The sequence below is a fragment of the Peromyscus californicus genome, unplaced genomic scaffold (genome assembly GCF_007827085.1).
Source record: "Peromyscus californicus insignis strain IS unplaced genomic scaffold, ASM782708v3 Scaffold_23__1_contigs__length_62951481, whole genome shotgun sequence".
Classification (NCBI taxonomy): domain Eukaryota; kingdom Metazoa; phylum Chordata; class Mammalia; order Rodentia; family Cricetidae; genus Peromyscus; species Peromyscus californicus.
This window is the reverse complement of record NW_026294534.1, coordinates 10,960,294-10,983,862: the sequence shown is the minus strand read 5'-3', so window position 1 is coordinate 10,983,862 and position 23,569 is coordinate 10,960,294. Positions and strand designations below refer to the sequence as shown.

The window sequence follows — 23,569 nt, the reverse complement described above, 5'->3', positions numbered from 1 at the left end:
ACAGCCAGTCCAGGTTCACTGAGCAGATACACACACACACACACACACACACACACACACACACACACGCAGAGGCAGAGACAGAGACAGAGACAGAGACAGAGACAGAGAGAGGGAGAGGGAGAGGGAGAGAGAGAGAAAGAGAGAGAGAGAGAGAGAGAGATAGAGAGAGAGAGAGAGAGAGAGAGAGAGAGAGAGAGAGAGAGAGAGAGAGAGAGAGAGAGAGAGAGCGCACTGTGTACTGACTGCACAGCCATGCAGGTCCCATCATGTGGCATATGTGGCTTTCTAAATGTTTTATTCTGAGGTAGTTTAAGCCTCAATGGTGGTTTAAGGAATGTTTCCTTTGTGTGGGGATCCACACAGTGTTGTTTTCAGACTTACCCAGACATACACCAAGGTCATGAGCAGGCAGATCATCTCTGTCTCAATTAGGGTCCCCCAGGTAGGCATTTAATCTGCTCCCAAGACCCATCAGCTCCCTCCCATCTCCTAACGCCAGTCAACCAGCCATCAGCTCTTTTGTCATTTTGATTATTTCAGCATGTTGGAGAAGGATCAAGTAGCATCCAACCCTAGGGTTGACTTTATTTGCTGTCTAACTCTGCAGAGCTGACCATGGTGTCTTAGTAGTCAGCAGCTGATTGCTTTGTAACACTTGATGCAGGGGATGTGACAGTTTGCGTCATCATATTTTAATCACGCACAGTGAAGAACAAGTGGCTTATTTTCTGTTCTGGAGTCTCCTGTGACCTTGGTCATTTCTCTAACAACCAAGAGTCTTCTCTGGAGTGTGCCTAGTGTCTGCATTGGCCAGAGGAGGGTGTCAGATTTCCTTGGAACTAGAGTTACAGACAGTTATGAGCTATTCTACAGGTGTTGGGAACCAAACCTTGGTCCCCTGCAATAGTTGCCGGTGCTCTTAATGACTGAGCCCTCTCTCTAGTACCACTGTTTTTATTTAAATCAGTTTTTATTTCATGCTTATCCAGGGTTATGTTGTACTGGTTGTATATATGCTGGTTATCATCAGAATTAATTGTTCATGTTTAATCACATGAACTTGCTTGGCAGTGCATTGTTTTGTTGTTGTAGTGGTCTCAAGCTTGCTGTGGTGGCTATTCAGTAATGATAATGGGACACGTAATCAACACCCCATTCAATCTGCATGTTCTGAGTCCTGAAGCATGTGAGGCCCTCAGCTGAGTGCCTGGTTTATCCTCCAGCAAGATGAAAGCTCTCCTTGCTCTAATTTCTGTCACAGAACCAAGATAAGTGGGGAATGAGAGCTGTTTCCCTTTGGGGATAGGTCACACTTGGATGAATGTGGGAGGTGGAAAGGAGACAGTCATGGACAACAGTCAGGATTTGGGGAGGTGGAGCCATGGACAGAGATGCAAAGGTGGTCAATGAACAATGTGTTCACCCTGGTGATAAATTACAGAATTCCCAGTCTGCTTTGGGACTCAGTACTGGCATGTCCTGGTCCTTTGCAGTGGCTCTTTCTGGCACCCCTGCCTCTGTTCTCTGACAACCAAGAGTCTTCTCTGGAGGAATCTCTGTTTCAGTGTGGGGCTCACACTCTCCCAGGGAGTTTGGCTGTGATCTGCATGCCCAGGATGGACAGGGCAAGTGTGGGTCCCAGGGACACACAGCTCCTCTGTGAGTACTGTCACTAGTGAAGGCTGATCATGCACCCATCTCCACTATGACACTCAGCCTAGGCCCTGACCTTTTAAATCTCCAATTTCACACTTCCTGTGTGTGTACTCAACCCTCATTTCCCAAAGAACAATCACTTGCTCTTTCATCCTATGAGATCCTGATGCTCAGTTCCTCAGCCAGAGGAGGGAAGGGACTGAATCCCTACTGCCCATGTGTCCACCCAGGATCAGCACCTTGTACTCAAGGATGCTGGATTTCCCCATGAGGTACCAACCTCTTCCAGGCCAGAGGTGACCCAGATACAACTTCCCATGTAAATCCTTGGGTCCACAAGCTGCAAATTCATCTCCATCTCCATAAGCTGCATCTCCATCTCCAAAAATCAAATACTTTTATGCTTTTGTAGACCTTTAGCCTTTTATGAAAGGCTGGTCTCCATGGAAATATAAGCTGGTGCTTCCCCCAGGGACATGGGTAGGCCCTGACCTACATCTGTATACCAAAAAGGACAACTCTGATGTTGCATCAGTCCCAAGGCTGTATCAACCTGACACATGCAGAAAGAAGGAGCCTGTCATGATGCAGGATGGGAATGTGCATAGAAGCATATGACTAGGAGCATGTACACACATACACACATGCACATATATATATACACTCATATACACATATATGCACACACATACATACATATATGGATACATACTTATATACACATTTGTGCACATACATGCACACATATACCTATATACTTAAATGTATATATATGCAAATAAACATATACACATCCTTGTATATACTCACACAGGCACATATACACAAATACAAATACATGAGTATGTGCAAACCAACATATATGCATATGCACATATGCATATACACATAAATATGCATATGCACACTTCCACATATATCTATGTGCACACATGTAGATATACACATGCACACATATACATATGTACATATATACACCCATAAATGCACTGACACACATGACCACGCAGGTATACGTACATACACAAGTACCTGTGTAGATGTGAGCACACACATGCTCATACGCATGCATGCACACACATACACATGTCCACACACATATACATGTGTACACATAGGAAGAAGTGTATTTTCTTCCATGCACTTTCCTCATGACCCCATGTTGTAAGCTGCACACTCTCAGCCCATTCCTAATACAGCGGCCATCTCACTTAGGAGAGGTAAGATTCCTACTTAGTGTTCAGGCTGGAAACTGAGTTTTGTCTGTGTACATTTCTGGATGTGGCGGGTACTGACACCGCTTTATGTCCATGCAGATGTCAGAGTATCGTATCTCCTTAGTGTACTGCACACGGGGGGTTTTCAATAGCCCAGACACATCAAGTAGACTTTCTCCTCCATGCCTCAGCAGCCTCTGGCTGAACTGGTACCTCCACCCGCCTGAGATACCATAGTCTGTGGGTGCTTGAGCCCCTGACACAGCATGATGTAGTGCCTGAAATAACTGTGTACACTCTCATGTGCCCTTTATACCTTCCCTAGATACATACAGTACCCAATGCAATGAGATATTTGTAAACAGCCATCACACTGTGCTGTTTAGGAAGGAATGGCAGGGGAAACATGTCTGTCCATATCCAACATAGACACAATGTTCAGGTTCATGGATACAAAAACCATGAACATGGAGGGCCACCTAGTCTATGGATTTAGACAGTAAATACATTTTAAATGATGGTGTAACATCATGGATGGAGAACGTCATTTATTTAACAGAATGTAGCTTAAATTCTTAATATCTCTTCTAGTCGAACAAGAAAATTACTTTTATATAATTAAGAATTATATTCCACAAAGTCCCCCAGTGAGACCACCTAGTTGGAGACTAACATCACTGTAGCTTCTTATTATGGGAGAGTCTATATGTCACTGCTATAAATCATCAGCAAAATGTCAGATGTGCTGCCAGCACTTAGTATGTATTTGTGAAGTCATTGCTCACATGCATGGGTTCTGGATTCTGCAGAGCAGCTAGTGGAGTGTCCTTTACATAGAAAACAGTCAGGGAAGGGTCTCTATAACTTGAGTATTCTAGGGATCCTGGCAAGTCAGGAACCTGAACGTCAGTCAGCTCAGGATGCCTCCTTTCCCAATGAGACTGTTGGGGGATGGGTACCACCAGAAGCATCACTTCCTTTTTGATGGTGAGGAGATTGAAAATTGAGAGACTCCCAAGTCCCATCTAACCAAAACTATTTAAAAGGACACTGAGTTAAAGATGTGTCAGAGCACGAACAGGATCAGAGTACAGAAGGAGTAAGAATGCCATCATTGGCAACTGGGCTATGACCCTGAGATACAGAAGCAATTCCTGCCCAATATATCTCTAGTTGGAGACTTTCAAATTTGTAAGGAATAAAGTTTATGGCCTTTCCCAGGGAACATCTATCTTCAATTCAAAATTAAAGGAGAAGAAAATGAAGTTTGTTTGAAAAACGCAACTCACATATTCCCTCCAGCATTAAAAAAAAATCATTTCCTTCCTCTTTCTTTAAGTGTTCTTATTGTTGTTGTTTTTTTAATCAAATCTAGATAACCCTAGGAACCTTTTATTTTTATTTTACAATTCCAAAAGAGTTGGGAGTCCATTTCTTTTTTGTTTGTTTATCTGTCTGCTTTTAAATTTTTTTTATTTATACTTTGTGTCTTTCACATCATGCATCTGGATCCCATTCATTTCCTGTCCCTGTGTATGCAACCTCTGCCCTTACGAACCCCAAACCCCCGCCCCCAGTGAAATTTAAGAGAAAAGGGAAAAAAGAAAAGAAAAAGAGGGAGGGCAAATCTTGTCAAGGAAGCTGTAGTATGACATAGTGAGTCACACAGTAAACCCTTTTCCATATATCTTTACTTGCAAGCGTTCATTGCAAAGAGTCATTAGTCTGGTTCAAGCCTCTGGTTTCTGCTACACTATCAATGCTGGGCCCTCACTGGATCTCCTCTTTGTCATCCTGTTATTGTCCTATGTTGTAGAGATCCTGCAGCTTTGGGTCTGCAGAACCAGTCCCTTCACATGCTCCAGCAGATCACAGATGGGGTAGATACTGGGATACTAACCTATAACCCTGGTTCTGAGCAGGGGTAGTTGCAGGGTTGGTTAGCCCACCAGTTCTCCTTTGTCCTCACCACCAGGGTGAGCTCTCCTGCATTTCCCTGGTGAGTTTACCCTTTGCAGTGATGAGCAAGGGGTGGGGCTAGTTCTCCTGCTTTGAGGTCCTCAGGGTCAGATCTCCCACACCTACACCTTCAGGGCCAGCTCTACTGTGTTGCTTGGGTGTGGCATGGGGCCATTCTTCCAAGTGCTGCAGCAGGAAAGAAGTAGGGCTAGCTTTCCTGCTTTTATGACCTCTGGGCCAGCTCCCTCCCTGCTTCAGGCGTTGATGGGAGTAGGGGAGGGGGTATCTCTCTCCCACCCAGCCCATGCCACCACATGATGGGTGAATAATGGGGACAGCATTTTCATGTTCACAATGTCAGGCTGGGTCACCTATATCTCCGCCAATGGGGTTGGCTCTAATGAGTTGCCCTGACAAGGTGCAGGGCCTGCTCTCCAGAGTGCTGCAGCTGATGAGGGGCAGGGACTACTCTTCCACCCTTCTGACCTCAGTGCCAGCTCTCTCATCTGCCTCAGATGTGTGGTGTTGATGTGTGAGGGTAGGGAGGGCATCTCTCCTCACCCCCTGTGCCACTACATGACAGATGAGTAATGGGAACAGCTCACCCATGCTGACAATTTTGGGGCTGGCTCACCCACACCTCGGCCAACAGCATTGGCTCTATGATGCTGCCCAGGTAAAGTACGACCTGCTCTCCCAAGTGGGAGTCCTTTTCAATTTGACTAAGCCTCAGTGGTGGGTTGACCGGTAATCTCGAATAATCCTTGAAGGTGTGCATACAGTAGGAATATCCTCTTAGACACAATTGTTGCTATCATATTATAACTCACTATGAAGCTGGAAGTGTTGAAAACTATTTGGATCCAGTATTTCAGTTTATTGTGCAACACAGACATTATGATTTTCCAAGTCCTCAGCTGTTAATGATCATTGTTATTGCAGAAACTCTAAGGAAAAGTTTGGTTTATTGTTTGGCTCGGCCTGGGAGGAGGGGACTAGACCTACCTGGACTGAGTCTACCAGGTTGACCTCAGTCTGTGGGGAAGGCTTTGCCCTGGAGGAGATGGGAATGGGGGGGGGGGGTTGGGGGGAAGGTGAGGGGGACGGGAGGGGGGAGAACAAGGGAATCTGTGGCTGATATGTAGAACTGAATTGTATTGCAAAATAAATTAAAATAAATTAAAAAAAAAAGAAGTGAAAAGGATACCTTAAAGGATGTGTCAAACCTCTTACTATTAAAGGACATTCAAGGGTCAGTGTGAGCCAGTATTTCACACACATATCCTCTATAGGTCTTTATTTTGGAAGAATTTTTATAGGATTGGGGTAGGGGGATATGTTCTGTGGTTCTGTGTATTTAGAATATGCTGATTTTGACAGCGATGAAAGTGTCTTACTGTAGGACAGAGCTGAGCTGAGTCCTGCAGAGACATTTGGCCGGGGCGGGGGGGGGGGGGGGGGGGGGGGGATGGGGGGGAGGGGTCTCTCAGAGGAAACCTTAACAGAGAGTGTTTGCTCATCTTATTTGACGAGATTCTTTCAGTGTTTAGGAAGTGTTATTGTCACCTTGATACAACCTGGAGTCACCTGAAAAAGAAAACTTCAACTGAGAAGTTGCCCATATCACCTACCCTGTGTGGCCAGGTCTGTGAGAGATTATCTTGACTGATGATTGATATGGGAGGGCCCAGCCCTCTGGACAAAACTATCCCTAGACAGGTAGCCCTGAACTGTGTAAGAAATAGAGCTGAGCATGAGCCAGAAGATGAACTAGTAGACAGCATTGTATTGCTTGACTTCCTACTTTGAGTTCCTTACCTGGAAGTGTAAACTGAAATAATTATTTCTTCTAAGTTGATTTGGATTAGAGAGCTTATCACAGGAACAGACAACAAGCTAGAACAGAATTGGTACCAGGAGAAGTAGAGTATAAAGATCTGACTATGTCTTTTTGTGGAGGATTGTGGAGGCATTTGGAACTTTGGGCTGGAAAAGCCAGTGAATATGCAAAGCTTAATGAACTAGTATTGTTGAATCTTGGAAGACAATACTGAGAATAGCACAGACTGTGAAGGCCTGGTTCTTGAAGTTTCAGGGGTACATGAATATGGTATTGAGACTTTTAATGTGGTGTTTTAGTTTAAGAATCCTGGTCATCTAAGGCTAAAGATTATGCTGTGGTTCACAAGAGGCCAGCATCACTGGGGTAAAATATCTTTTGGCAAGTCATTCCTCAGACTCTGCACACAGAAGCTCTGGTTCAGGTGTAGGAAAGTTGAATCTCAAGATGATGGTTGAACTTGGCAGTATGTGAGAGTCACCTACCTGGTACTACTTTTGACAGCATGAGAGACACAGGGTTGGCAGGGACAATGAGGAAGGCTGAGCTCAGGTACTGTGTGGCATAGTTGGAGTCCATGAAGAGGAGCTAGGAGCCCATTGGTAAACTTGTAGCCCCAGTTGCAGCAGAGAACCCAGGATTGAAGGGATCATGAGGAAAAGCTGAGGCTTGACATCATATAGCAGAGTTAGAACCCTTAAAGAGAGATGAGTATCCCACTGGTAAAGTTGCAACCTGAGTTGCCATGGAAACCTCAGGATACTGGATATGACATACGACACTGACAAAGACAGCAGCAGGTATGGAGTAAAGGCAACCTGGTCCTATGAGACAAGCTGTGCATGCTGCAGTGGCAGAGTTGTAGATCTGAGTATGCTAAAGCTTTTGAAGCCCAGAAGATCTTGAGTGAAACCATGATGCTAGACTTGGTACTATTTGTACTGCTAGATCTTGGTTTTACTTTGATATGACTCTTTTTATGCCCCAGCTCTCCCCTTTTGGAATAAGAAAATGTGTAACTTAAGTTTTTACATGAGCCTATAGATAAGAGATTTGGGATTTTTAAAAAATACTATCAGAGGAGAATGGGGAGCTTGTGATATAGCTAATGTATCAGGAAACTAATAACCTAAGGACCTGAGTTCAGTCCACAGCACCTCTACAAAAAGGTGAGCACAATGCTGGGTGCCCATAACCCCAGCATCTAGAAATGGGGCTAAGATGATCCCAGAGGCTTGCTGGCCACCCTGTCTAACCAGTCAGTGGACTACAAGTTTAGTGAGAAAAACTGTCTCAAAATATATCATGGAAAGTGAACTCTGGCCTCTACAATCACACATGAGGGCGCAAACACTCTCATGCACATTAACTTGCACAGGCACACACACACACGAGAGAGAGAGAGAGAGAGAGAGAGAGAGAGAGCGTGCTATATAATAGTGAGAAGGATACTCTAACTATGGTGGTTTGAATAGGAATGCCCCCCACACACATAGACATGTATTTCAATGTTTGGTCCAGTGGGAGTGTCATTGTTCGAAGGTGTGACCTTGTTGGAGTAGGTGTGGCCTTGTTAGAGGAAATGTGCCACTGTGAAGGTAGACTTTGAGGTCTCCTATGCTCAAGCTAGGCCTAGTGTGGCAGTCTTCTGCTGCTGCCTGTGGATCAAGATGTAGAACTCTCAACTCCTTCTCCAGCATCATGTTTTCCTGCATACTGCCATGCTTCTCACCATGATGATAATGGACTAAACCACTGAAACTGTAAACCAGCCCAAATTAAATGTTTTCCTTTATAAGAGTTGCCATGGTCATGACATCTCCTCAAAGCAACAAAATCCTAACTAAGACACTATACATCATGCCCACACATGACCCTCAGAAGTCTAACACTGAGAAAAGGGAGAGAGAAAGATGCAGGGAGTTGGTATGAGCCTGTGTGCAAAATTTCCACCAGCATATAGCACTGAGCCTTCTGGGTACTTACTACTGGAAGGCAGAAATTCATGGTGATCCACCAGGACAGCAAGGAATTATAGAAAAACATTCAGGAAAGTCATTACTGGAGTGTAGACGAGGGTTGGGGAGGGTGGTCACAGCTGCAGGATGATCCCATTGGTGTGTGCATAATGGCAGGAGCCGTTTCATTATGCTATTCTTGACGTGCTGGAGATGCCCATGAGTCTGTAATTCAATATGCAATGAAACCCTGGGAGAGAATGAAAGTGAGGAGGTACCACAGCTAGCTGCTGCCCTCCCCTGGCTCTAAGAAGAAGCAGGACCAGCCAGGGGGCCAGTTCGCTCAGTGCCTCTTCTCCCGCCTCGTCTAATCACTTGGTTATTAGCCTTACTTTCACTGAGTAGTTAGTAGAGATCAGTGCATGAGACCATTAGGCTCTAATTGCCTCCCACGGAGCAGGCCTGTCAGCTGACACAGCCCCGACCCACCATGGGGTCCTTGATGTTGACTCTAGCACTCCCCTCCACTTCTGTCTCTTGGGGCTCTCGGCTGTGACTGCACAGTGACACACATTCCGTCTCCCGTTCACCAGTGCTCCTCCGTCAGCTTAGAAACCCTTCAACCACACAGGTCTTGTTCTTTATTTTTATTTTTATATATTTGAGACAAGGTCTCCTGTATCTCAGGCTAGCCTCATCACCTCAAACTCACCATGAAGCCAAGGATAACCTTAGACTTATGGCCCTCTAGCCTTTCTTTACCTGCAGAGTGCTGGGATTGGGAGCATGAGCCATCATTCTAGGTTTATGTGGTGCCGAGGATGGAACACATGGATGGCTTCGTGCATGTTAGGCAAGTACTCACTAACTTAGTTACATTCCTCAGCTCCACTCGCCTTTTAAAATGGTATTTTCTAATTTTTTTATTTAAGTGAATTTAAGTAGTCATGAATAAATATAATAATACGTATCACACACGTATAAATGCATACGACACACTATCTTTAGGTATATGCATATACAAAAGACTGTTACAGAATTCACTAGTCAAATGCACAAAGGCTGCTCATTAACTCCACAAACCTTTGGATAGCAGGGGAACCGTGCATACCTGTTCCTTGTTCCCCTGGTGTCCTGAATGGAGATGTCAACACACCCCAGCCACTCATGTCAACGGTAACCTTCCATTGTTCTAGGCAGAAGCGGGGAAAGGAAGAATCAAAGGACCTAAAGGAATTTTAAGCTTTGAATCTTTGGTGTATCTCCTAATTTTAACTATGGCCCAGAGCCCACGGCTGCTGCAGAAATGGAACACAGTCACTCTTTCCTTGGGCTATCAACTTCCACGGGATGATGGGGTCCAGAACCCTAGAGTGAGTTTGGGCTCTTGGGCATTCCTCTTCCTTGGGTTGGGTAGGAAGGCAGCTGCCCACATGGCATGATTTCAAGAGTGTGGTGGTATTTTACTTGTACTGAAATGTGATTTTAATTGTATGTTAATAAATAAAGTTGCCTGGCGGTCAGAGCTGTTAGAGCCATAGCAAGTGCGTGGCGGCGGTGGCGCACGCCTTTAAGGACCTGGAGGGCAGTACATGCAGGCAGTGACGAGGCAGTCACGTGTTTGGGTTTACAACCAATGAGAAGGCAGAACAGCTAGAGTATATAAAGACATACACACAGGAAGTAGGTCCCTTTTTCGGAGAGCTCTCTTGACTGAAGAGGATCGCTGAAGCAGGAAGGGTGAGGCTCTTAGCTCTGACCTCTTGGCTTTCTTCTCTGAATCAGCTCTGTGTTTCTTATTTAATAAGACGGTTGGTTACATCCACACAAGAGTGTGCTTTTGTGATGGCTAGCAGGAACAGGATGCCCTGCCTAGTGTTTCCACAACCGCTAGGTATGAGCAGTGCAGCTGCAAACAACTCATTGAAATCCTTTTACTTGGTCATTTTCCTCCCCTCCCCTCTCTTCTCTTTCTTCTTTTCTACATGTGCGTGTGTGTGTGTGTGTGTGTGTGTGTGTGTGTGTGTGTGTGTGTGTGTATTCTTAAATTCATAAGTACAACCTGCTCAGTCGGTTTAATGTTCTTTGTAAGAATATGTTTTCAGGGCTGGCCACTTAGTATTGGATAACTTTTTTTTTTTGAGATATGCCTTCTTTCTGAACCCAGGGAGACCTTTTGGCCTAGACTGGGTGACCAGCAAGCATCCTCCGGCCTTTACCTCCCCAGCACTGGGGTTACTGTTGAGTGCCACTACATACCTCGGTTTTTACATGGGTGCTAGGGATTCAGAAGTGGGACCTCATGCCGGGACAGGCAGCACCTGACCATCTGCCCAGTCTCCTTTCCTTTTCTCATTCTTTCTTTCCTTTTCTTTCTTTCTTCTTTATTCCTGCATTCACTTATTCCTTTCTTTTTCTTCACTCTCTCTCCATTTCCCTCTTTTTTCTCCCTTCTGCTCTTTTCCTCCCTTCTCCTCTCTCTCTGTCTCTCTCTCTCTGTCTCTCTCTTTCTCTCTTTCTCTTCCAATAACATGTTTTCCAGTGTTTTATAAAGACTAAGTGACTAAATTATAAGTTTTTATTTTAAAAAAATTGGAAGTATAATTGATCATTTTTCCTGGACAGTAACCTGTGGATCCCTGGTGCCTCTGATAAGGCTGATGTCTGGCTCACTCTCCCAGTCGCTGTGAGGGGTCATGTCAGGGAAATCTTCCAATTGCATTTTAAAACCATAGTTTGGCTTAAAACCATAGTTCTTTCATTAAATCATTTAACTTGAGATATGTGATGTCATTAATCATTGTTAAGGGGCAGACTAGAAGGGAATTGTGTGTATAATGTGTACTAAGTGTAATATGGTAAAGTTGATAGTTAGAATTTCATCAGTGGCCAAACTTCAATACAATTTTGCTAGGATTTATTCAACATGAGCTTGGAAGCAAAGCACATGCCATTGAACCCTCCCCCAAGGAAGACTCCTTTTCTTATGCTCCCTGAAAACATTGGGTGCACTATACCCATGCTGAGCATTTCATCCTAGAGGCAGCAGCCACCCCAGCATGTGTAGACACCTGGTTCTCAGTCACCTGACCAGCTGTTGTTTGCTCCTCTGCAGCATCCATCGCATCCACCTGCAATGACCCTGGAATGCCTCAGAATGGTACCCGCTATGGTGACAGCCGGGAACCTGGAGATACCATCACCTTCCAGTGTGACCCTGGATACCAGCTCCAAGGACAAGCCAAGATCACCTGTGTGCAGCTGAACAGTCGCTTCTTCTGGCAGCCAGACCCTCCATCCTGCATAGGTACTGGGCCTGGGAAATGGAAATGTCATGCCTGGAAATGAAAGCAGCCTACCCTTCGAATTGGCTTGCTAATGTTTTGTTTCTTCAGGAGGACATTTCAGGAGCTTCTTAAATGGCCTCGGGCTCTCTGAGACAATCCTGAGTTTTTATTGCAAACCTTTATTTTATTAGATGATCTAAAGGATGTTATTTCCTTAATGTACAGTAATTGACATTTATCTAACATTTCTTGTCCTTAAGAGTTCTTGTGTAAATATATATCAACCAAACCAGTGTGACTTAAAATTTTATGTGGCTCAAAATTTATAAGCCCACCACTGCTGGCCTTGTTTGTAATATAAAACAGACCTTCAAGCAAAACCTACTACTGAAAAGCTCTTTATCCTTTAGGAAGTATGTTTTTCATACATTTTATCCTTTCAAAAGTATGTTTTTCATATCCTTTCGTTTATAATATCTGTACATTTAGAATCCCAAAAAGGAGAAATTATACTGCCTTTGGGGAAAATGAAAATAGAGAATAAATTGTATATAACATTAATTAAAATTCCCTGTCCAACTTATTAATGTAGCAATAAACGGCTTTGCCGGCTATCATCTTAATAGACATCTGATATGTTCGTTCACAAATATGATTTTCGGGAAATAGATTTTCATATAACATCTAGGAATCATGTAAATTGCCCTTCATTCTGTTAAATATTTTTAACATAAAATACCTATTTAGAATATTCAGTCATAATTCCAAAATGGAAATTTAACTAAACATTATATTTTTCATGAACTAATTTAGTTTAGTTGGCACTTCTAGATATTCTGTTTGAAAACATAAAAAAATTAAGTTGATCTGTGACAAAAGGCTGTGGCAGGGACTTGAGGGGCTCCCTGGTTGCCTTGAAGACGGATGAGATTCAAGGGCTGTGTTCATTGGCACCTGGTCTGGAGGAGAGCCCTCCATGTTTAGCAGGCTTCTCTGTAACTTTGTATCCCTCCTCCCCTGTGAACACCCTCAGTCTTTCATCGCTCACCCTGTTAACAGGAGGCTCCTGACACTTTGGATAGTTTTCAAAACAGAATCAATGCAGCTGTCATTGTAAAAAAAAAAAATTAACATTGTGAAGGACCCTGAAAATCAAGTTTCTTCTTCTGCCTTTTATGTCTCAGCTAGGATGTATGTATCTATGTTGTATGAATGTCCGTATTGTGTTGTATGTGTATTATGTGTGCATTTGTGTGTGTTGTATATGCATTTCTGTGTCTGTATTTTTATGTGTCCATGTGTTTGTTTTATATGTTATGCATTGTTACATATATGTATATATGTATGTATGTGTGTCTGTCTATGTTGTTTAAATGATTTAATTTTCTTCCATTTTATATTTTAATCTCACGAAGGAAAATTTTGAAAAGCAATTTCAAGTTAATCTTTTAAAGGCAATTTATCCTTTCGACATTCAAGGGGTAATTGTAAAATTGGACCACTCTCCTTGGTACTCTGTACCTTTGGCATAACCATCTCTCAGTTACCTAATTTTTAGTAAGAACTGAAAAACCCAGAGCTCAGCAGAAAGCACTCATTGTCCTTCTGGTCCTCGAGCAGCACTTCCAAGGACACATGGAAATCATTTGCAGCAATTGAAGAGTCAGGTGTTTGAGAGACTAGACCTGCCTACCCATATAGATGTCAGTGACAGAAAGACAGATGCTATCTCTTCATTACTGTGACTTTCACTTCTCACAAGTGAGGGTTGTGTCCCCTGCAGCACATTTCCAGAGTGATGTCTCAGCTGACTGTGGACTAGCTCCCCTATAAATCCTTTACTCAACAGGCAGCGTTTTTTTAAAAAAAAAAAAACTTTTTTTTCTTATTTGGAGACAATGCATGTTTATTGCAAATGTTTTATAAGCTATGGCAATGCAATAAGTGAAAAGAGATGTTGTCTTTTCACCTGGAGGAATTTGCTATTAACATAAACATATATCAATAAAATTCAAAAACATATGTATAGATTTTGCTTTAAAATAATTTTAGACATGTACTGCCCAAATGCTAACTTGGCAGTACAAGGTATTTTGGGTGCTTTTTTTTTTGTTTGTTTTCCACCAGATTTTTAGTGACCGTGGGGTGTCTCTGAGCACAGGTCCTCTCTCATGACACCAGTGACAACATCCATTATCTCATCAGTGTAGCCTGCCAGTGCTGGACCCATTATTTCTGTACAAGTGCACGGTGAAGTTCTCTCTTATGAAGTCAACCATGATAAAACAGCCCTCGTAAAACATCCATGATTGTAAAGGAAGGATGTCTTTTTTCAGACTTACCTCTCTAAGACTCTCCATTTCCCCCTCCCCAAAATCTATTTCCACCAACTCCACTTGCCATCAGCCATGTTTGCTTGTTTTCTCTAATGAGAAAAATCACAACTTAGGATGGTTCTTAACCGTGTTGTATGGGCAGAAAGTGATGCATTATTCTTATTTTAATTCACATTTCAGATTAGACATAAGTCTGAACCTTAACTTTCCATTTGATTCCTGGTTGTGTGATTTGTTTTTTGTCTGTTTGTTGTTGCTGGTGGTTTTTGTTTTGTTTTGTTTGCAGACTGACAGCTACCTCCCTATCCCCTTCCCTCATCCTCAGTGTGCTGTGCCCTCTTTGTGCGTACAAGCTCCCTTTCTGTTCAAGCTTTCCTGACATGCCACCAGCTCCTGTGACACATCTAACAAACATACATTTCCCGGGATTTGCTGTTAACTTCCTCAGGATCTACTTTATTATCCCTCTTCTTTTCCTTTCTGAAAGTCCCCTGAAAACGGAACTTCTCTTTTGGGCTTTTATAGCTCAGCTATGGTATGTGTATATGTGTCTGTGCGTCTGTTATATGTGCATCTCTGTGTCAATCATTGTATGTATGTCTTTATATGAGTTTTGTGTGTTTGGGGTGTTACATGTATATGCATGAGTGTTGTGTGTGTAAATATATGCATAATGTGTGTTATGTGGGCATGGGAGAATACACATGCATGTGCAGTTGTGCTCACTCATGAATGTTTGTGCATGTGGAGCCCAGAAATCAATGTCAGATGTCTTTTTTAACCATGTTAGTTTTTGAGAGTCTCTCTGAGCCCAGAGTTCACCAATTTGGCTAGACAGGTTGAATAGCAAGCCCCTGAAATCCACCCATCTCCACCTTCCCACACCATCTCTGGGGTTAAGTTGTTTATGGCCATGATCAGCTTTATACATGAGTACCGGGGAAGCAAACTTGTGTTCTCATCCTTGTACACTGTACACTTTATTCATGAGCTTTCTCTTCAGCAATATAGCTGAGTCCTAAGGAATGAGGTCTCCAGACACTGAATTTTCATAATTGGAATAGTATGTTCTGCCCCTCAAAACCTTCCAGTTTTGCTTTGTTTAGTTGTTTTTCCCCTAGGGTCCAAATTCTACAGAGCTCTAAAAAGTGTCAATTTGTCCATGATCTGCATACACTGTTAGATGGCCAGAGCTGGCCCCAACCTGCAGGATGACTATTTAAAGACTAAGTCATCCCTCACTGAATGGTGTGAGTTCTCCAGTGTTTTATGCAGAAATTCTGGTTGTCTGAGTAGAGTGGAGTGTTGTTCATGAGCTGGTTGGCATGGGAGCTGACCTGTGTAGATAGGATTCTGGTACAGATGGAACTGAGCATGCTTTGTGGAGCCAGTCCAGGTGGAGTTGCTAGAGTCTCTGAACTGCGTCTTCTAAACTCTAATTCTACCTAAAAGCTTTTATGAGCTCTCTAATTAAAGCCTAATGAAGCCCAAATGAAGGATTCCAGAACTAGAGAGAATGGTGCTACTTAACATCACATTCAGCATTAACACCCTCATTTGGTAGAGCTCCTGGGACCAGCAGTAAGGACCAGATTACCCTGTGTTTCCTTTAAGTCAATATTTGAATCATACTCTGAACAGCCCTTTGTGATAGTGCCCCAAATCTGTCACTTTTCATCTCCCAGGTCCTATGTAGAACAGAATCATCCCGGCTTTCAGGCACCTCTACCTCTACACCTCCATGTCAGTATGGCCTCCCTATCAGATTTGGCTTCCTATCCCAGATGCTGTATGCATCTATTATGAGTGCTGTGGGAAAGACTCTCAATATGAGGGCAATGAAGGGACCACACAATGATGACCACATCATTAGTAAGATGGAACTGCATAGCAACAGATGTAGCACTTCATATTCTGTCAACACATCTCATGTAACTTGAGTGTACTCAGATGATATTCAGAGTTTGCATTGATCAAACTGGGTTTATTGTAAAACATGATGATTTCATTGTATTTCTTGTTTTGAAAAATTGGGTTTTCAGGAATGTTAATTGACTGTTTAATGACGTAGCCATTACTGAAAACTGTGGACGTCATTCTTCTACCTTCTTTAATTTTTATTTACGTAAAGCACATCTTTATTTGTATTGGATGACCAATACAAATATTTTATTGTTCATTTATTTATTCCTAAATATGCATATATATATGTATATTGTCAATGATAGGAAATGTCTATAATTTAGTAGGAATGCTTTGGCTTAATTAGAGTGATATTTTGAAAGAACTTGGTCACAAACCACAGAATCTGCCTAAAGAACCATGAAATCTATGACAGCATCAGCACCTTAAATATGCGAACTTAAATATTTACAGTGTTTGAACAATGCCCATAGGGTAGAGATTTAACAAAAATTTTATTTAGTAAAGGAAATAATACTAAATATCTTCAGATTCAAGGAACCAAATTATCCCACCTGATAATAATACTAAGCCGTGTGGTCAACAGCCAACTGGAATAAATGTGAGTGCAGGCAAGTCACAACCAGCGGCTTCAAGGCTCACTCAATCCTTACCATATGGAGTTTCAACAATGATACCTAAGTGCTATGATCATGTACTCTCTATAGGGGCAAGTGTTGCAGCTCAGCCCCTATCACTGCCTTCCCTAAATATCATATAACCATCCATTGTTTGCTTTGTTGTTTTGATCCAGTGGGGAGAGAACCCCAGGCCCATACTGTGGGAACTTGAAATATGATGCAATTGCTTACTAAACAGCTGTTTCCTTGTGATGAAGGAAGTGTCCTGGATATTAGACATAAAGAAAAATGAGCCGGGCGGTGGTGGCGCATGCCTTTAATCCCAACACTCGGGAGGCAGAGGCAGGTGGATCTCTGCGAGTTCGAGGCCAGCCTGGTCTCCAAAGTGAGTTCCAGGAAAAGGCGCAAAGCTACACAGAGAAACCCTGTCTCTAAAAACCAAAAAAAAAAAAAAAAAGACTGGTCATTATGTCACTCAAAGCCTGTGTTCTAGAGGCTCAGTGACTTCATAAATGGATGAGAAATGACAGCAGAATCATTGGAATCATATGGTGACATTCAAGAAGGGTTTTATATAGCTTTGAGTTTAAGTACATACATGCACATGTATGTGTGCATGCGTAGAGAGTGTGAGGGTTAAGTAGACTGTTCAATTAATTTGAATAAAGTTTAAGCTATTAAAGGACATTTTATTTGTCAGTTGTAAGCACATAAAGCATAGCTGGGGACTGTAGGCTCACACCGTAATCCTTACACTGGGGAGGCATGGGAATCATGGTGGTTTCAAGGCCAGCTGGAGCTACAGTGTGAGTTCCAGGACAGCCTGGGCTACAGAACGAGAACCTGCCTCAAAAATAAATAAATAAATGTTTAAGAATTCTCTCTAAAAACCAGATGAAGTATAAAATCCTCAAGGATCACAATGAAAGGTACAGACTTTATGAGTTTTAATAACTTGTTCTAACATGTGTAAGCCAACTGTCTTAGATGGCCATGCTGACAATTGCAGCCTTTCTAGAAAGCATTACCTACCTGTGTTCAGCATTCTGAATCTGAGCTCTAACATTCCCCCTATGACTTTGTTCTGTGACAGCTGCTTGCGGTGGGAATCTGACAGGCCCAGCTGGAGTGATTTTATCCCCTAACTACCCACAGCCGTACCCTCCCGGAAAGGAGTGTGATTGGAGAATTAAGGTGAACCCGGACTTTGTCATTGCCTTGATATTCAAAAGGTACGTCTGGTGCAGACTACCTCATTTCAGTAGGATTTTAATGCCATACCCAACTCACTACATTTGTCACCTCAGAGTGTCCAACTTGACAGGTAGTGAGTCTAGCAGATACCCAGTCAGAGGCAGGGTGGCAGGAGCTAAGAGATTTTTGCCTTGATGAGCAAAGCTCTGCATGTAAGACATGCATGAATTTCTTTCGCACACTGCTCATCCAGCCCACGCTGTGTTCTGTATGTACATCAAGGCTTCATTTGCAGAATATTCGGCCCAGTGGTGAAAAACATGCTATGGAGATGCTTGACAGAGGAATGCCTATTCACTGCAGTCTGTGAAAGCTGATTCATTTCCACAGCACTCTCTGTCCAACAGTCCTCAGAGCAATGCTGTTACCATCATTAAAACTGTTGGGAAGCCGGCCGGTGGTGGCACACGCCTTTAAACCCAGCACTCGGGAGGCAGAGCCAGGCAGATCTCTGTGAGTTCGAGGCCAGCCTGGGCTACCAAGTGAGTTCCAGGAAAGGCACAAAGCTATACAGAGAAAGCCTGTCTCGAAAAAACCAAAAAAAAAAAAAAACCTGTTGGGATGAAGTAGACATAAAACCAAAAGATTCCCCAGACTTTGCCTCCTGTAAGGTTTGCGTTCTAGATATCAGTGTCTAAGAAATGGACATTCACTCCTGCTACACTAGATGATAAATGTTCAGTACCATAATGATTTACTAAAGTCCATCCCATGGTGGTTATAGCGTAAATGTGAAAGGCCCTTTACCTACTCATGCTTGAACCCCTGAGTGATGGTGATGTTAGGGGAGGTTTGGAACCTTTTATACACAGGGCCTTATTCATTGACATATAGTCATATAGGTGGGACTTGGGGGTTATAGTATAGCCCTGCATCCAGCTAGGCTGTTCTTGGGCCAGCAAGATATGAGCAAGCCAGGCCATAACCTCTGGCCTCCATGGGTCTGAGATTCCGAGTGTCAGTCAGTTAACAGGGCACTTTCTTCTGAGGGTACTTCTACGGATGACCAAGAGAACAAATACTGGCAGGACAATCAGCGAGCACACAGAATGAGTGAGCCTGCTCTCGTAGACCTTCCTTAAAACCCGGATGTCCATCTGACTCCTAGAGATAGAGTGAAGTGCCCATCAGATACAAGCAGAGCCTCGTTACTCAGTTTCACACCTCCCCTGTGGCAGTGACCTATGATCAAAGCTACCAAGGAACATTCCATTTGATAATAAATAAGGACATTTATCAAAGAAAGGTTCCTTACTGTGTTTTACACACCTTTCTGAAAGATGGACAACACAAATAATCCCCAAGTATCCTCCAACTATTGGATCCTGTGAACCATTAGCTTGTTCCCTCTCTGTTTAGTTCCATAGTCTGATAGGTTCTCTGAGCTGGAGAGTCTGTGTGCTAAGATGAGAATCATCCTGTGACTGTCATCCCAGGGTCCATGTGGTGTGAGGGAAGTAGGCAGAATGCTGTGTAGGAACAAGGATGCTCAGACAGGAGGAACCTAAGATATCCTTCTGAGGCCCCCGTATGTGGACACCAAGCCCAGTCTTCAGAGGACTCTGTTAACACACAGGGCTCTCTCAGAAGACTGAATTCTGATGTGCTCTTGTAGGGAGGATGGGAGTCTGACATGAGAAAAATTGGAGGAGAGCATTCTAGGACCACAGCAAGTGTATGCTGGTATTGGTGACTATGGGGAGCAATGTTTATCACTGTCCCTGTGGACCGTATGGTGATGTTCATTCACAGAACTCAAACCCACTTCACGAACTGGGTTAGATCTGGGGAAGTTAAGGTTTACAGGTATATAGTGCTATGATACATGGAAATAAGCCTTATTATTACAAAGGTCATTGGAATGAATTGTAAATTAAACACCAGGGTTCCATGCCCAAACTATTGTATACGTAAAACATGTTCAGCACAGAATGTGGTTTTTTTCATAATATGATTGTGTTTCAGTGTTCAGTAGATAATGATGATCATAATCAGCCTGGCTACATATTGGAGATGGCACACGATTAGCTTCTAGAATTATCCATAAAAATGACCATGACTAAAATTATTCTTCCAATAAAATCCCACATGGCATTCATGATTCTACCAACTCCCTGAGCTTTGGACCCTCTGCTCTTCCTCAATCATGTCTGATGGCAGCAAATTTGCCAATAAAATTTAGTGCTAAAAATTTATAAATTTACAAATAGATGTTTTAGGATAGCAGGAATGTCATTGTGCCTCTTGGTAACAGATGACTCAAGTCTTAACTTGGAGTGGATGTTGATATTAGAAAAGAAAATAAAGAGTGAGAGAGAAGCAGAGAAATTGGGAAGGAGGGTGAGAATGAGGGAATAAGAGAGAGATTGGTTGGAATATTCAATGTGGTACATGATGAGAAATATTTGTTCTCTGCCCAGGCAGGAACCATAAACATTGGCTCACTTACCCAAGGAAACAAAGATAATTACCATTTTTAATGTAAAAAAACAGTGAGAGGTTTTTAATTTTTAACTTTTATAATATACAGCAGTGCAAAGTACATACATTTTAAATCTCAAAATGTCCACTTAATCATCAAGATTCCATGGTAATCTATCTCTTTTGAGTCCAGTCTCTTTCAAATTGCCCTTCTTTAGCAAGTCACAGAGACAGGGGAGGGGTGCTACACCCATATTACTATAATTTTTTTCTTTTAGCTCCATTTAAAATTGTCAACTATTGGATATGTTAGCCATTATGCAAAACATTGATAGTACTTATTACAAATTATACTTCTAATTTAGCATGGTGATTGGTTTGTGTTTGATTGTTGTAATAATTTAAATTATTATATCAAAGCAAACTAAACCATAATGTGTTCGCAAAAGCTTACTCTGAGACACGGGGTAGGCTTGTGTAGGGGACTCAAGTGACACTCTCTTTTCCTGTAGTTTTAGCATGGAGCCCAGTTACGACTTCCTGCATATCTATGAAGGGGAGGACTCCAACAGCCCCCTGATCGGAAGCTTCCAGGGCTCTCAAGCCCCAGAGAGAATTGAGAGTAGTGGTAACAGCCTCTTCCTGGCATTCAGGAGCGATGCTTCAGTTGGCCTGTCGGGGTTTGCCATTGAATTTAAAGGTATGTGACAGAATGGATTTGTGGGAAATTTACCTTGTGTCTGGGGTGATGTTTGCTGTCAGCATTTCTTTGTGAGATTTTATATCTCAAACACATGTGCTGTGTGTGTGTGTGTGTGTGTGTATGTGTGTGTGTGTGTGTGTGTGTGGTCTTTTGGAAGAAGAAAATCACAGCTTCTATGTGTTAAAAAACCTATTCCTATCTCTGAATGAAAAAGAGGCAAAAATAGCAGGAAAAAGGTTTTTTCCGGGGGCATTGTCACCTGAGGATAGATTATGGCATGTGCAATAACTGGTTCGATGACATTTAAGAATTATTTTGATATGCATTAGCATTTCTTAAGATGCCTAGATTTAAATTCATTGAGATAGCTTTGCCTCAATCTTTCCCACTGGGGCGCTATCCATCCCCCATTGTGTCTCCCTCACCCATGGGCACATACTCCATGAGAAACTCTGATCCAGACAGATATTCGTGTCTCTGAAACTCAGGTCCACAGCCCACAGGTGATTTGTGATCTATCCAATCCAAGGAAAACATAAAAAACTGCACACAAAAGCACTCCAACCTGAGCATTTTGTTGTGGAATCCATGAAAACAAATGCCATTCTGCAACATGAATTCCTTTGTGACTGAAGGAAGAGAGAGTTTAAGACACAGCAATAATTAGACAGTAGTTAGCCTGATAACATCAATCATAATGAGGATTTAGGTAAAAATAAGTAAATAAACTTGTAGTGAAAATTATAAAGTAAAATGAAGGTGCCTTTTATCTCAGTCACCATTTTAATGGATTTGTATTGCTTTATAAGGCTCTAACTTAAAAAAAAAATGTTTACAATCTCAAAATGCACAAACATAGGGTCTTTATTAAAATGCATGGTAAAAATTGTACAGTTGAGCCTATGCCTTTGGAGTGGAAACAGCTATGTTTGGGAGTGATGAGAATGGCCTTTATGTAGTAGCACCTCATCAAATGGCACTCATATTCAGAAGACACTAGATAACCCTCACCAAGTCTTTTTCTGGTCTACTATAGCTACAGCCCAAACAGCTACTTAAGCCAGGGTCCACTAAAAACAAGTATATAAAGTTAATAGCAAAAGTGAAGGAGACTTCTTTATTTGGGTTCATTGTTTCCAAACAGTCATCCTTTAATTGGGTATTTTTAGTTCTTAATGTTTGAAACATTTTCTTGAAGAGTCAGTGGGAAAGCCTCACTGGGGGCCAACATAATTGCTGTGACTGCGTGGTCAAGGGGGAGCAATCTCAGCGGGAGTGCAACAAATGGCAGAGACAGTTGCTAGATATGATGGGCCAGGAAGGGTGCCAGGGTAGCCTCACCATGCAGCCACCCCAGGAGCCCTCCATGTACCACCAATTTGTTATACAAAGCAGGAATTTGCAAAGGTATTCCTAAGTGGAATGGACAGGAACAACAGAAAAATACACACCAGTACGAAGCCATCTAATTAGAAAACATAGCAAAATGTAAGCCAGAAAGGGGTCTGTGATTTATCACCGAGCACTCGGAACTGACAATCAGTAAATAGAACCACAAGATTAGATGCAGTCATTTGAAGACAAACCAGCTACCCAACTCTCAATCAGTAGTGCGAAGTCAAGAGCTGTGTAAGCCACGTCTTACCAAGCCACACATGGGTCTGAAAGAGATTTATAGCAAAAGAGAACCAGAAAGAAAGGCAAAGCCATGGGTCTACATTGATTGACACAACAGGAAATGTTCCCCTTTTAATGAGGCAAGGATGATGCTTGAAAACAAAGCTGTGCTTACCATATCTTGAATGATAAACAATGAAATGGGGCAATTTTGACGTCTATGAGCAAACAAGCAGTGAAAAATAGCCAGTTTTATTTTTTATTCCTTATCCATTTAAATATTTAGTGTTTTACATGTGGTTCAAGGCTACTATAAAGACTTATGAGAATGTCAGCTACATTTGGAATATCCTAATATGTTTTCAATGAGGCAAATAGAGACATTGATCTTTGCCTATCAACTGCTTGCTAAGAGACCACCGATAGCAGGGAAAGGTTTTCAGATAAATTGATGTTGTTGACCAAAGTATGTAAACATGAATTGCTCTTTTAAATTTAATAAATTATCCTAACAGCGTCAGTATCTATGGTACATCCAGCTATAACATATTATATAAATTGGGAGAATGTCTACCAGGTAATCTCCCCTTGTTTTGTGTTGATCCACAGAGTGTTAAAAGTCTAACTGAAAATCTTGAAAACTAATGAATAAAATAGCGAGACGTGCCTCTTGTACTTCCCATAAGACTCCCCAAGATGTGATATTTGTTTGATATTTTCCTTTCCCACTAACTACATGTCATCCATGCCCTGGGTGTATTTCTAAGCCTACTCA

At 42.4% G+C, this 23,569-nt stretch overlaps 1 protein-coding gene across 2 annotated transcripts in view; it reads left to right on the top strand.

Annotated features, from left to right (window-relative positions):
• The window catches only part of Csmd1 (CUB and Sushi multiple domains 1), a 1,596,844-nt gene that overhangs the window by 1,383,584 nt on the left and 189,691 nt on the right, over window positions 1-23,569 (top strand). For both annotated transcript variants that reach the window (XM_052751771.1, XM_052751770.1), the window contains exons 27-29: window positions 11,749-11,940; window positions 17,893-18,031; window positions 20,987-21,174. In XM_052751771.1, the coding sequence (XP_052607731.1) occupies window positions 11,749-11,940; window positions 17,893-18,031; window positions 20,987-21,174 (519 nt within the window). The remainder of the gene's footprint in view (window positions 1-11,748; window positions 11,941-17,892; window positions 18,032-20,986; window positions 21,175-23,569) is intronic.